Source organism: Pinus tabuliformis, chromosome 5_2 (assembly GCF_031772625.1).
Source record: "Pinus tabuliformis cultivar Carrire ecotype Pingquan chromosome 5_2, CPIR1, whole genome shotgun sequence".
In the NCBI taxonomy this organism is placed as follows: Eukaryota; Viridiplantae; Streptophyta; class Pinopsida; order Pinales; family Pinaceae; genus Pinus; species Pinus tabuliformis.
Window position 1 is genome coordinate 763,354,227 of NC_142306.1, and position 14,326 is coordinate 763,368,552.

Sequence of the window (14,326 nt, forward strand, 5' to 3'; positions counted from 1 at the left end):
ACTAAGTCCATTCATGAGTGGACTAGCGGGGAGGAGAGGAGTGGAGCGGTCCCCTCCTTCAACACTGCAGTAACTTGGGATATACAACAAAATTCAAATGGAGAAGGCACAAGCAAAACCCCCTGCTTATGGTGCAATGGCAGACCCGTCTCAAGGGAAGATGCTTACTGAATGGTACAACGAATCCAAAGCATGTGATTCCCAACAATAAATTGGAAGGATACTGCCATGAAAAATCATGCACTCATAAATTCGTAGGGGTTCGGTCGATGGAGTGGGATATGGTCAATTGGATTCAAATCAAGTGGTAGCAAAAGGATGACATTGAAGTGAAATTGGGGGCTCGACGTTTCCTCACGCAATATTTTCAAATATGGAGGAAAGAACTCAAGTTTTTGAAAACGACCTTTATTTTTTTCACCAATGCAGGGTTTTACACGACGAGTTAGGAGTGTTATAACCCCGATCTAGAAAAGTTTATGGCAATCCCGGTTTGGGTTATATTGTTCTCTCTTCGCACATATTTCTAGGATCTAAATATCTAAGAGGGAATTGGAAATTATGTTAGTAGTTTTAGGAAAATTGCAAATACAACCAAGCATGGATGTTATACTTCATACTCAAGGATTTGTGTTTACATGAATATAATGCAACCCTTACCCGAATATATAGAACTTGAATATCACAATGAGGTTTAGCGACAACCGTTGGATTATGAACATGTGTTGTTCTGGTATAGAAGATGCCAAATAAAGTCAAAACCCAAAATGTAGCAACAAGGAGGATGCACAGGGTTTTCAAAAAGTCAATTACAAGCAAAAATCACCCAAATGTCAACTCGCTCAAGCTATGACAAAGGCAAATCCAACATGAAATCATTATGCAATGCTCTCCACAGATGAGGAGGAGCCAAAAATCCCAAATGATATGATGAATCTAGACCCAAAAGTTGACCCACCGTAGGCAAAAGTCACACCCAAGAGAAAGGTCCAAGAGGACCCGTTGGAAAAATCAGATTAGCAGGAAATTTTGCGAGGAGAGAAGGAAAATATGGACATGGATTAATTACAGGAAAATATCAGTAATGAGGAATAGATACTAACTAAGATGTTGGCAGAATGACAATACCTAGGTTATAGATTTATCCCCGATAAACAAAAGAGTCAATTTCAAGAGATCTTTCAAAAAATGTAAAGCCAAGGTTGCTTAGGTTGTAGAGATCAAGGGCAGGGACATGTAGATTTAGGTACACAGTCCCAACGAGACCATGGAAAAAACTAGGTTACAAAAAGTAATAGGAAATGTGGAAAGAATACCATTTAAGAATTGATCCAAATAATTGATGAGAATCTCATAAATACTAGGAAAGTTATCATGCTTTTGGAGGTTCCTCCCTCCTTAAAATACTTTCTTAAATGAATATCATGACATGGAATGTAAGAGACCTCAACAATAGAAGTAAGAAAAGGTTTCTGAAGGAATAAATAAATAATGAACACCCAAAAATTATAATCTTGCAGGACACTAAAATCTGTGGTGAGAGGGTAAGAGATATTGCAAGTCCCTATGGAAAAGGATATGATGCTATAGATTTAGATGTGAATGGAAGCACTAGAGGCATAACCATCCTATGGAATCCCTTAGAAAAATCCATTATGGACGGGATCAATTATTCGAGGATTCTCTCTAGGACATTTTGATATATTGGATCCAAGGAGTTTGTGGTATTGATGACAAACTATTGACCTCGTCTATCAGTAGAGAAGGTGGCTTTCTTATCAAACCTCTTGGAAATAATGCAACTACAAATTGATGAACTCTGGATTACATGAGGTGAATTTAACTTGATTAAATCATTGGAAGAAAAGAAAGGGGGTCTCAGAAGACTAGATCTAGAGGCTCATCTATTCAGAAAATTAATCCATGATCTATGGGTGGTTAATATGGAAACAATCAATGAGATCTTTACATGGAATAATTGTAGAGGAGACATACACCAAATAGTGAGTTTCCTCGATAGCTTCTTAGTTTCAGAAGCTTTGATGGGTAGAGACATCTTTGTGGAGGTTGCACTCTTACCCTATTTAGAGTCTAATCATTGGCCCATTATATTGGAAGTAGATTTAAAATTTCCCTAAAAAACCACCCATTTTGCTTTGGGAGCTTTTGGTTGAAGGACCTAGAATTTAGATATAATGCTCAAACTTGGTGGGAGGAGATATATATATATATATATATATATATATATATATATATATATAGGGAAGAAATCATATTCATAACTTCCAACTCAAACTAAAAGAATTTAAGAAGAAAATAAAAAATTGGAATAGTAAGGAGTTTGGGCATATATTACTAGATAAACTGGAAATGGAAGCTCGAATGCAACTAGTTCAACAACAAATTATCATAGAGGGTAGAATAGAAGCATTAATCCTAGAAAATGATAAATTAATCAACAAAATTGAATACAGACAAAAACAGGAGAAGGATAATTTATGGAGACAAAAATATAGAGTGCAAGGAGTAGGATAGGAGTATGATAGTTATCTTTAGGATAGGCACGATTGAGATCTTGATAATCAACGCAAACGCGGATCGTTCCTTGTTTTTTTGTCATCGGGAAAATATTGGACACCCAATCTGTAAGAGGGATGGGATAGATGAACCCATCTTTGAGAAGTTTTTCAACTTCACCCTTGATAGCGGTGACCTTCTTAGGGTGCACCGGGTGGAGCCATTGGTAAATGGGCTTCGTGTGTGGATAAGTGGGTATTTCGTGCACAACAATGCTAGGATCAATGTGAGGCATTTCTTCATTGGACCACGCAAACACATCATGGAATTCCTGAAAAGGATGAGTATAAGTCTTGATCTCATCTAGAGAACATGATACCCCGATATGGACATGTTCAACGATACCAAGCTTGATAGAAATATCAATCGGCATCGTTTGGGTAATATTACCCAAATTTCCTTCCAACCATTCTTCATGAGTCATGATCGGTGGCCGAAGCGGGAGGGAAGGAAGTGGAGAAGAGAACTCTGCAAGAGCGGTAGACGTGACCGTCGGGCAAGGCAGGAATGAGGAATGATGATGAGTATCAGTCCAAGGTGGTTCCTCGAGAGACATGGCTTCCATGATACCTTCATCAGCAAGGAAGGTCTCAGCTAAGGGCTTAATGGATGCCAAAGCACCAAGCTACGGGGATTACGAATAGGTATCGAGAGAGGTCTTCGAAATAGAAGAATTAGAGGATGTGGAACTCGAAGCAGAAACAATTTCCATGTAAGGTCTCAACGGGACTAAGCGGCATAACCTCGCCCTAGGTATCAACAAAATCTGGTGAAGGTATGACCCAGGGATCAAACTTGACCGAGACCATGTTTACAGAGGCAACATGAGGAGGTGGGAGCGAAAAAAATTCCCATTAAGGAAGAATCTTTGAAAAGACCTACCCCCACACTCTCATAGGGAGCACCAGTGTGCTTGACATATGGAACATTTCCATCCAAGGAGGAAGAGGAAAAGAAAGACAGCCAATGAAAAGTGATAATCTTCCCTTGATGGGGAAAACAAATCATGCGAAATAGGGAGGAGGCTAGAGAATGCATAGCATGGGTCCAGCTTCGGCTAAGTAGAAGATTGTAATTGAGATTGGTGTCAACAATTTGTACCTCGACTTGCACTTTCTTTCCTTCCAGAGTAATGGAAAGGTTAGGCAAGACACCGAAGGGTCATGAATCATGCCCATAAAAAGCTTCCAAACTGTTTGGGGATTGGTTCAAAGTAGGAGAACCAATAGTCTTCTAGCATGTGATTGACATAATGCAAGTGGAAGCACCTTCATTGATGACAGTACTATGGATGGTCTTCTCATTGATGATTATGGGAATGAGAAAGGAAATCTGATGAGGGCGAAGCAAAACATGGTTCTCTAGATGAAAATATATAAAATTGGAATCAGTGGGATCGATACCCCCGATAGCTGACAACAAAGATTTCCACTATGATGGGTAGCTTTGGAGCACCTCGAGAGCTGACATAGCTAGCAGCGCCTAAAACAAATCCTCAACAATATTATAATGTTGAGCAGCTCAGGCAGTAAGATTGTACAAGGATTTCTGTATCACACCTCTAGAGGGTGGCCTATAGCAGAATCAGGGTTAGGGTGCTTGATATGAAGAGGGTCAAAACTTAGGGCAGAAGAAGAAGGGGTGGCTTCTTTCTCTTTCCCAGCTGCCGGAGCAGGAGTTTGGTAATATTTTGATCTAGTAGCCACATTAATAGGCATACTCATCATGAACACTTGAGATCCTAAGGAAGCAGATGACTGAGGTCGGTCTACCATTTGGGTCTGCTGAGACGGAAATGGCTCTTTGAGAACAACGGGGGTCCCTTTGAGCAGAAGACTAACTTCAGATCATCAGGGACAATCCTTAGTGTAGTGATCCTCCTCGTAATTGAGGTAGGGATATTTAGGTTTCCATTATGAAGATTCACCAGTAGACGATTTGGGAGGACCTTGTTTTGGGGCATCAGCTTTACCCTTGCCTCTACCTTTCTTATTACCTTTCGAGGATTTTTCCACTACGGTAGACTAGAAAGTGTGGACCTCTGAGGTTTTACTAGGGCCAGGTGGATTCTGGGAAGAACTATTGGGAACAAAATTTGAGACCAACTTCTGTTTGGAAAAATATTTAGCAGGGGTCTGGGATACTAAACCAATAAATCCATCAACATGAGGTACAACTTGCGACTTTGATGTTGTGGGATAAGATGATGGCCGCAGAGCATAAAGTAATAACTCATGCAAAGTGCCAGCCTGAGAGTAAACTAGGTCTAAGTACTGAGCACAAGCAATGGCTTGTTCTTTAGCAATGTATCCACCCATAGGTATATCACGAGCAATTGGGGCCACAAATGATTTAGTGAACCATTCGGTAAGAAACTAATCAGAAATCTCGAATTTGATCAAGTGACATCTACGTCTCCATTGATGGATATGATCAGAGATGTGTGTTGTAGTGTCTTGCTTAAGCGATGTGAGAAAATAGGTGCTAGTTTCATAGCGAACTGACAGCTGGAAATGTGTGAGGAAATCCATGGCTAAAGAGTTAAAGTCATGGTAAGTGCTTCAAGGAAGCTCGATGTACCACTTGGCTGCAATACCCTATGAGGGTTCATTAGAAAAGACAGAGATGAATGAAATCGTCAATGTCAGAGTTTGAAGAGCACCAGAGGTGATATGTCATCACGTGGGCTTGAGGATCTTCTTTTTCTTTCCCATCAAAATTTGGACAATCGCTTGGTATCTTGGACGACACCAGAGGCCGATATGGTGAATGAAGAATTGGATCATTTTTCAGGCGAGATACATCTGGCAACTCTAGTGCAGCCAAGAATGGCAATTGAATACTAAAAGGCATAGGAGGTCGGTAAGTGGGTCTGAGTGGAGGAGCTCATCCCTGCTAGTAAGGATTTTGGCCCAAGAGTGGGGGATTTTGGCCATATGGCATTTGATGTTGCCCCCATTGTGGATTACCTTGGCCATAGGGAGGATGTTTACCTTGAATACCTTGGAACTATCGAGTCATAGGTTGTTGATAAGAAACGTATAGGTTAAAGGGTTGTTGACATATGGATATTGTACCTGTTGTCCTTGAACATACGGGTGGTGAACCTGTTGTCCTTAAACAAGAGGATTTTGGACCTGGTGTGCTTGGGCATAGGGTTGATACACTTGTTGCCCTTGGACATAGGGATTTTGTACCTGATGCCCTTGATCAAAAGGATTATGTACCTGTTGACCTAGGATATTATGGTTTTTTACTTGGTGCCCTTGGCTAGAAGGATTCTGGACCTGTTGACCTAGGACATTAGGATTTTGGGCATGCTGCTGTAGGAATTGGCCCAAGCCTTGCCCTTGTAAGGGTTGAGCCTGCTGATATGTATACAAGGGTTGTTGCTACCTGGGTTGGTTTTGTTGCTGCAAGGGTTGGCCTTGCGGCTACAAAATTTGTCCCTGGGGTTGTAGAGGCTAGCCCTACGAGGACATGGTCTGGGAGGTTTGCGGAGCATAGTGCATCTAATACTGCATGATTTGTTGCAACTATTGCAAGGGTTTCCCTTGTGGTTGTTGCAGTTGACCTTTCTGTAAGATCATTTTCCCTTACTGTTGCGCGAATAGCCCTTGCTGCAACAAAGGTTTCCCTTGCGGTAACAAAGGTTGCCCTTGTTATTATAGAGGTTGTCCTTGCTATTGCAACAATACTTGAACAGTGCCCGGAAAATTTCCGAACTGAATCTGACCATAGCCACCCTGGAAAGTGGATGAGCCAGACTGAATGTATTGCCTAGACTGAAGGGTGTAAGGTTGATTAACCATTTCTTGAGAACCATATGGAGCATAAGGAGTTTGGTATTAGACCTGAGCCTCATAGGGTTGCTGATACTGGACATTGCTCGACCCAGACGGACCAACAAGATTTTGAACCTGTTGGTACTAGACATTGCTTGATCCAATAGGATCAGCAGGGTTGTGGATAATTCTAGAAGAAGGCTGGTTCATACCAAGCATGTGAGCTTGTGAGCCACTCACATTGGTGGCACCTGACACCATAGAAAAATTCAGGTTTTTCCCCCCCAAGCAGTGGCACAGCTTGGCCACTGACTAAAGGGATGGAGGAACTGATAGAGACATTCCTTGAGACCTCTGGTTGAACTAGACGGGTGACTGGGACTGATGATACAAGAGGGTTCAGAATGGTGGATTGCACTAGGATTGAGGTAACAGCCTATTGGGAGGTCGAGTTCACAATGAACAGACCTGAAGTAGGCATGGTGCTTGATGCCCGAACATGGTTATGGTGAAGTGATGAGGCACTAGGTGTACCTGAAACCAACTGTGCCAAAGACACATAATTAGGTGGCACATTGGCGAGAATTCTTCCTGTATAGGGGAAACCTTCGGGAGGAAAAATATGTTCTTCCTCCTCGATAGTGTGTGGAGTAGAAACTTCTTACTCTTCTAGAGAGGTGACTGGAGCATTGTCTTCGAGTTCCATATCCAAGAACAAACGATGACGAACGATCAAAGAAGTACAATGGGATAATTCCAAAAGAACACTTAGATGATCATACAGACTGTAAGGAATCTGCAGTGATATCACAACATGGTCAAATAAAGGATTCAAAGGATAGATAACTAGTCCAAGCTATCTGCCAGTGGTTAGCGAACTCTCTGGAGTTTGAACGAGATTGTCGGTAGATTCCGTGCCAAGATCAGTAGACGACCTAGTATCTAAAGTCGGCGGAGGACGAGATGACAAAAGTTGAATGCCGAGAACAATTCCGAGTTCAATGCCTTGTTTCTCGAGTGACTCAAGTAACTCAAGAAATAGTTCCTCAAACAATCTTTGAGACAGAGGAGAGGAAGAGGAACTAGGTGAACTAGACGATTCAACCACGATGACCTTGTCTTAGTTAACAGAAAGAAGTTGAGGTCCTTCACAAAGGTTTGAATTTCGCCTTAGCCCCTAATAGAATCCCTAATGAAGAAATTATATGTAGTTTAGAGGATGGAATCAAGACTCTCATCGATGAAGACAAAGAACTCGTTAGGCAAGAATGTGTCGTCATCTTAAGGAAAGCTAAACCACCCAAAAGGAAGAAGCTGAGGTCCTTGACAAAGGTATGAATTTCGCCTTAGCCCCTAACAGAATCCCTAATGAAGAAATTATATGCAGTTTAGAGGATGGAATCAAGACTCTCAGCGATGAAGACAAAGAACTCGTTAGGCAAGAATGCGTCGTCATCTTAAGGAAAGCTAAACCACCCAAAAGAAACCTAAACCCTGAACAACTTAAAGCCATAAGGAGTCTGAGAAATAATAATGACATTGTCATTCTAAAAGCTGACAAAGGTGGCGCTACTGTTATAATGAATTATGAGGATTATGTAAACAAGATGAAAGACCACTTATATAATAGTGGAAGCTACAAAAAGCTAGAGAAAAACCCCATCTCCAAAATTACAAGACTGGTAAAGAAAGCCATTAAAGAAACCAATTTAGACGAAAAACTAAAAAAGCGCCTTATTCCTGATAGTGAAATCACGCCTCGTATTTATGGAGCCCCTAAAGTGCATAAAAAAGAGGTACCCTTAAGACCTATAGTCAACACTATAGGATCACCCACTTATGAATTAGCAAAATATGTAGCTAGCATTTTAGCACCGCTAGTTGGAAAAACCAACTCTTACATAAAAGATTCCAATCAATTTGTCAAATTCATTAAAAATACAAAATTAGATCTAGGAGATAAAATTGTCAGTTTTGACTAGTCCAGCTCTTCACCAAAATCCCCCTAGATGAAGCAATACAAGTGGTTGAAGAAGTGGCAGACCCCCAAACTGCTAAGTTAGCTGAAATTTGTCTACGCTCCACCTTCTTCTCCTTCCAAGGTGAAATCTTTGAACAAACTTCAGGTGTTGCTATGGGATCACCTCTTTCACCAATTGTTGCCAATCTCTTCATGGAAAAATATGAAAAGAAGGCTCTTGATACATACCCATTGAAACCTAACTTCTGGGTTAGATTTGTGGATGACACTAGTGTCAATTGGCCGCATGGTGATAATGAACTTAAAAACTTTTTGAACCATCTCAATAGCATATCTGATTGCATCAAGTTTACAATGGAGATGGAGGAGAACAATTGCATACCATTCCTAGACATTCTCCTCATAAGAAACAAGGATGGTTCCATAAGTCATAAAGTATTCAGAAAGAAGGTTCATACCGATAACTACCTCCATGTTGATTCACATCACCACCCAGCTCAAAAGATGGGGGTACTGCAGACCCTCTTCACTAGAGCTTGTAGAATTTCATATGAAAACCACACTGAAGAAGAGATTACTTACTTAAAAAGAACATTTGCCAGCTTAGGATACAATAATAAAATCATATTCAAAGCCATTCAAAAGGCCAAGTCTGGAAACAATATAAACAAATCAAACAACCCCATAACTACTAATGCCTACCTTCCGTACATTCAAGGTGTCACTGACAAGCTAGCCAAAATTATCAGAAAGAAAAATATCAAAACTTCATTCAAACCCTTGTCAACTATCAAACAAAGAATGAAATCGGTAAAGGACAGCCAAGAACAACTACAACAAAAAGGTGTTTATATCATCAACTGCTCTTGTGGAGAACAATATATAGGGGAAACAGGTAGGTCAGTGAGGATTAGGCTCAAAGAGCATAGTGCAGATATCCGTAAAGAAAGAACTCTCTCTTCAGCTTTAGCTGAGCATGCTGGTAAAAAAAACCATCATATATGCCTTGAGGACACTAAAGTCATTGCTAATGAAAAACACCATTTCAAGCGCAAAGTTCTTGAGGCTATTGAAATCATAAAACACCCACGTAACCTTAATAGGGATGGAGGCTTGGATATTAGTAAAAATTGGAACTCTCTGCTTACCCCCCATGAATAAGTTATTCCTCCCTTCCTCAATACCCCCTTCCTCCCCCCATCTTACCCAATCTTAGCAGTTCCCTCTCTTAACCAAAAGCATCCTTTAAAACTATAAGAGATATGGCCTTTGCACCTTAATATATCTAGACTTATCTTTAAATAAATAGAAAACTACTCAAAAACATCAACAATATTCCCTTTAACTCATACTCTTAAGAACTTTGAATCCAGTTTTAACCAAAAAATAAATAAATAAATAAAAATAAAAATAAAAATAAAAATAAAAATAAATTTAGCCTATAAGTTAATTAAATTAATTAGATAAAGTCTCACATTTTTAATTATAATTAATAGTTAAATTGACAATATTAAAAACTCATTATATTAATAATAATACAACCTTATTAAGGAACATAATCCTATAACTTATGTACATAAAAATAAAAAAATAATAATAAATTAATTAATTATAAAAATCAAACCTAATCCTTTAGCTTAAACTCTTAAGAACTTTGAATCTAGTTTAAAATATAGCTTATAAATTAATTAAATTAATTAAATATAGCAATATAAAACTAATCTCACATTTTTAATTTTAACTAATAGTTGTATTAACAATATTAAAAACTTATTATATTAATAATAATAAAATCCTATAACCTATGTACATTAACAAAGATTAAAATAAGTTAAGAAATTATTTACTTAAAAAATTAATAAATTAAAAATTAGAACACATAGATAGTAATATGTTCAATAAATATAATATGATAATATTACAGGAATTAATTAAAATAATATTAAAATAACATTAAAATAATCAAATGGTCGGCTTACCAACTTAACAACCCTCCTACACCATATTTATCACACACTTTCTCTTCTCTGTAAATCAGTGCTGATGATGAGTCTTGGTCTAGACTCGAAACGTTGACGAACAAAAAGATGAACACTGTGGAATATCTGAATTCAGGCTATCAAAAACCACTCCACAGAAATCTACAAACCAAGCTTCAAGGTTTTAAAATGTTCTTTAGGGAAAACTCACGATTTGGTCTAGAAAAGACTAACAATATATTATGAGATCGTGGGCAATCAATTATTAAGATGCATAAACAGACTAGTGCTCTTTCATTTTTAAGAGTCGAGAAAGAAACAAATATGACTATATGACTTTTGATTGGGAACGAGCTCGAAAGTTCTAGAATGATCTTTTAAGTTTAATGAGTCAAAAAGATCAAATGACCGTTCTCAATGATCTAGGTAAACAGGATTATCAGGCAACCGTGAACTGTAGAATACCTCCCGACAAACCGAGAAATACGAGCAGGAAATCTCCCCGAATGTTGTGTTCGGTGTATCACGCTTGCAAGGCGGCCGAGTCGGCTTCCTAAGGATAAAGGATTGTAGCATAAAGGGGTCTCCCGTTATATACTCAATAGTACCAGGAGCACAAATCTTTACAAGCGTTGTCTAATGCCGAAGCTAATGCTAGTTGCTAGGTTTAAAGACGCTGAAACACATCTCTAGCCTAGACCTTCTAGATATGATCGTTAGATGTCAAATGCGCCTTAGGTTAATTGAGTTCATTTTAAAGTTGATCTTGAATTATGTCTCATTTTTCAGGTCATAGCGATATGACTTGAAAAACATTAAATGCAATTAAATGAGACAAGACCCTTTCAATTTGATGAATTGCCTACACTAGAGAGGGTAGAAAATACACAATCAAATGAAAACAACCAAGAAACTGAAAGCAAAATGACCTTTCACTACTTCACTTTTTCAAAAAATAAACTAATGAAAAATGCATTCCAATTTCTAATTTCCTGACAAGTACATTTCTGAATTTATGTTTCTGTGATCCATATCAAATTTTTGAGACAGGGTTTCGGTGATAATCACATCAAAACTCATTTGTCGATATGTTTCGAACCAACAAGTGTGCTTCATCATCAGGACAAGATGAAGAAAGAGATCCAGACATCGCTTAAATAGAGAGAGATCATTCAAACAGTTAGGGAAAAACAACTATTATTGACCAAGAAACAACTATAATTAACCACAGGGACAGGGTAACAACGATATTTGACTAATCCAAGAGACAGTGAACTCGTTAATTAATTTGTTAGATATAATTATTTTTAATTTATATGAACCTGAATAAATCTAATTTAAATATTTTGTCGACCTTTGCATCACACGGACAATCCTTTGATGCTGGTCAAACTCTATAAAAATCCTCTTTGCATCACACGGACAATCCTTTGATGCTGGTCAAACTCTATAAAAATCCTATTTTCAAAAAGGCGATGATAAAGACAAAAATTAAATGTTGTCTTAAAAAAATTCACTATCCTTGCCATCTTAAAAAAATAAAAAAAATAAAGTCAACATTGCCTTATCCGCCTAACGTCGAATTAGGACTCTTGGCTCTTAGACTCCACACCGTCATGCCAACAACCAAATTTCAATTTCATTTCTTTTCAAATAAACATCAAACTCTTTACTGTCCAAGTAATTGCAACCACAATTGTAGATAAGGTGGTCCAAGTAATTGCAACCACAATTGTAGATAAGGTGGTAAGACGAAACATATTCCCTTACAAATCAATCTACGTCATCCATTAAAAAAAATAAAAAAATGTCACCATTGCCTCATCCACCTAAAGTCGAAATAAGATGCCTTCAGCTAAATATAGATACTATAGACAAACAATCAACGCATAGTGATATAACAACGTGGTGTGAAAATACCCACAAATTTCTCTTATCATCCGCCACACGCCTGGCCAGCTGTTCACTCGGAGAAATCTCAAGGAACTAACATTCACAACCGTAAGCAATGGTTGAAGAGTCTTGACAACTATCTGCAGTCGTGGTACCGACGCCTTGACTTTCGAGTTCATTTTATTCAATAATGGAATAGTCTAGACAACCATTTTGGACTTAATACTCATAAATTTTAACTTCTTATTTCTTAAATATAAAATTTATTTATTTACTTTTTATTAATTAAACTACACTAATTTTATTGGACTAAATAATCTTATTTATTAAATTTTTTATGCATAATTTTAAATCAAATAAATAGAAATTTTTAGACCTTGAATTTAAATTAATTGATATGTAATTAAATTTATTTATATTTAAATTAATTGATATGTAATTAAATTTATTTATATTTAAAATATAATTGATATGTAATTAAATTTATTTATATTTAAAATTATATTTTAAGAAAAACAATTTTACTTTTAATTATATCAAAGAAAATAATAATTTCATCTATTTCTTTTGTTTTTCCCAGGATGAACATAATGGAAATTAAATAAGAAATTTTTTCTTCATTATTAAAGAATTGTATAGAGATGGGATCGGATAAGTTTGGTAAAAATTTAAAAATTAATATAGATTTATTTTAAATATGGTTGAGTAAAGTGAGATTTAATTTTTTTATTATGCAAATTTTTTTATGAGTAGACATTATTCAATTTTTTTTTATATATATTTTTTTCATTTTTTATTTTGGGTTAGTAAAATTTAAACTTTAATGATGGATAGACATTTTTACACATCATACTGGGCTACTGGGCTGTAGAATAAGCTTCTCTGCTTAACAAGAAAAGTTAAATAAAAAACTCTAAAAATACTAAAAAAAATTTGAAAGAATTTGAAGAAAAATCTAAATATAAAAACAATTTTGAATGTAATTTTTTATTTTACAAAATTATTTATAATTGAAAACCATTTTACAAATCATTTTTGATAAATTAAAGAGTTAATACAAGCTTGTTTCACCTCTAAATTTCAAAATTAACAAAATCAAGATGATAGCCAATGTAAAAAATTAAAAACAAATTGATAAACTTTTGATATTTCCCATAAAATATTTCAACTAAAACAAATCTTAACCATTCATTTAATAAAAATAAAAATGGTCGAACCCCAGTTCTAATATAGACCACACGTAAGGTCATAAAAATATTATTTTTAAATAAATTTATAAAAAATAATCTAACTTGTTAATGGAAAATACTTAGCCCACCACGTCTAATTAACAGAGCACTGCTCTACTCAAAAGTGCAGAAAAATTTCCAGCAAATGGACTCCATTGTGTGCGTCATTTTTCAGAGATTATTTATTGGATTTGGAAAAAGCTTCACACACAACGCCTGATAACATCTAGAGATCCACTGAAACCATTCTTGCACTGTGATTTGAGCCTTAGACCAATGCACTAGGTGAGAATTTATCTGGATTGTCAAAACACGGAAGGTTAACATGATTAATCTAGCCGAATTTACAATTATAGCTTACGGAAAACAAAGTATTATAATGCAGAAAGTAGAAAGAACAATGATAACCTACGGCTCAATCATCAATATCACACAAATGTATGTTCAGTATTCTATACTGCAGCAAATTTAAATAACTTTTTGTTGAGTGGTAAACATATATACAATAACTTGATTTGCAACAATTAGTAATACACCTAATTAAGGACAATATTGGAATCTAAGAACAATATTTAAAATTGGATTCTAAGAGTTTTATTGAGGTAAGTGTAGAAGCCTCCTCTAAGACCTTATATACTAATTTCGGTAATATCTAAAATTCTACTGAAAGACATTTGTATTAAATTAAAAATCCAAATACCTCATATTGGAATGTCGATTTTCTCACTTGAGTTTCATTACTCATCTTATATCTTTATCCTATAAATTTTTAGGACATTGGATGAAATTAACATGTTCTATAAGCAGTGAAGATATGTTCATCAACCAAAGCAACCAACTGAGATCTAGAGCACCTAATACCCAATGCTTAGTGAAAGTGAT

General features: G+C 36.6%; 1 protein-coding gene across 1 annotated transcript in view; it reads left to right on the plus strand.

Moving 5' to 3' along the window:
* The first annotated feature begins 5,641 nt into the window (after positions 1 to 5,641).
* The window catches only part of LOC149161526 (L-type lectin-domain containing receptor kinase IV.1-like), a 57,673-nt gene continuing 48,988 nt past the window's right edge, over positions 5,642 to 14,326 (plus strand). The window contains exon 1 of the mRNA XM_089434905.1: positions 5,642 to 5,825. Within this exon, the coding sequence (XP_089291031.1) occupies positions 5,642 to 5,825 (184 nt within the window). The remainder of the gene's footprint in view (positions 5,826 to 14,326) is intronic.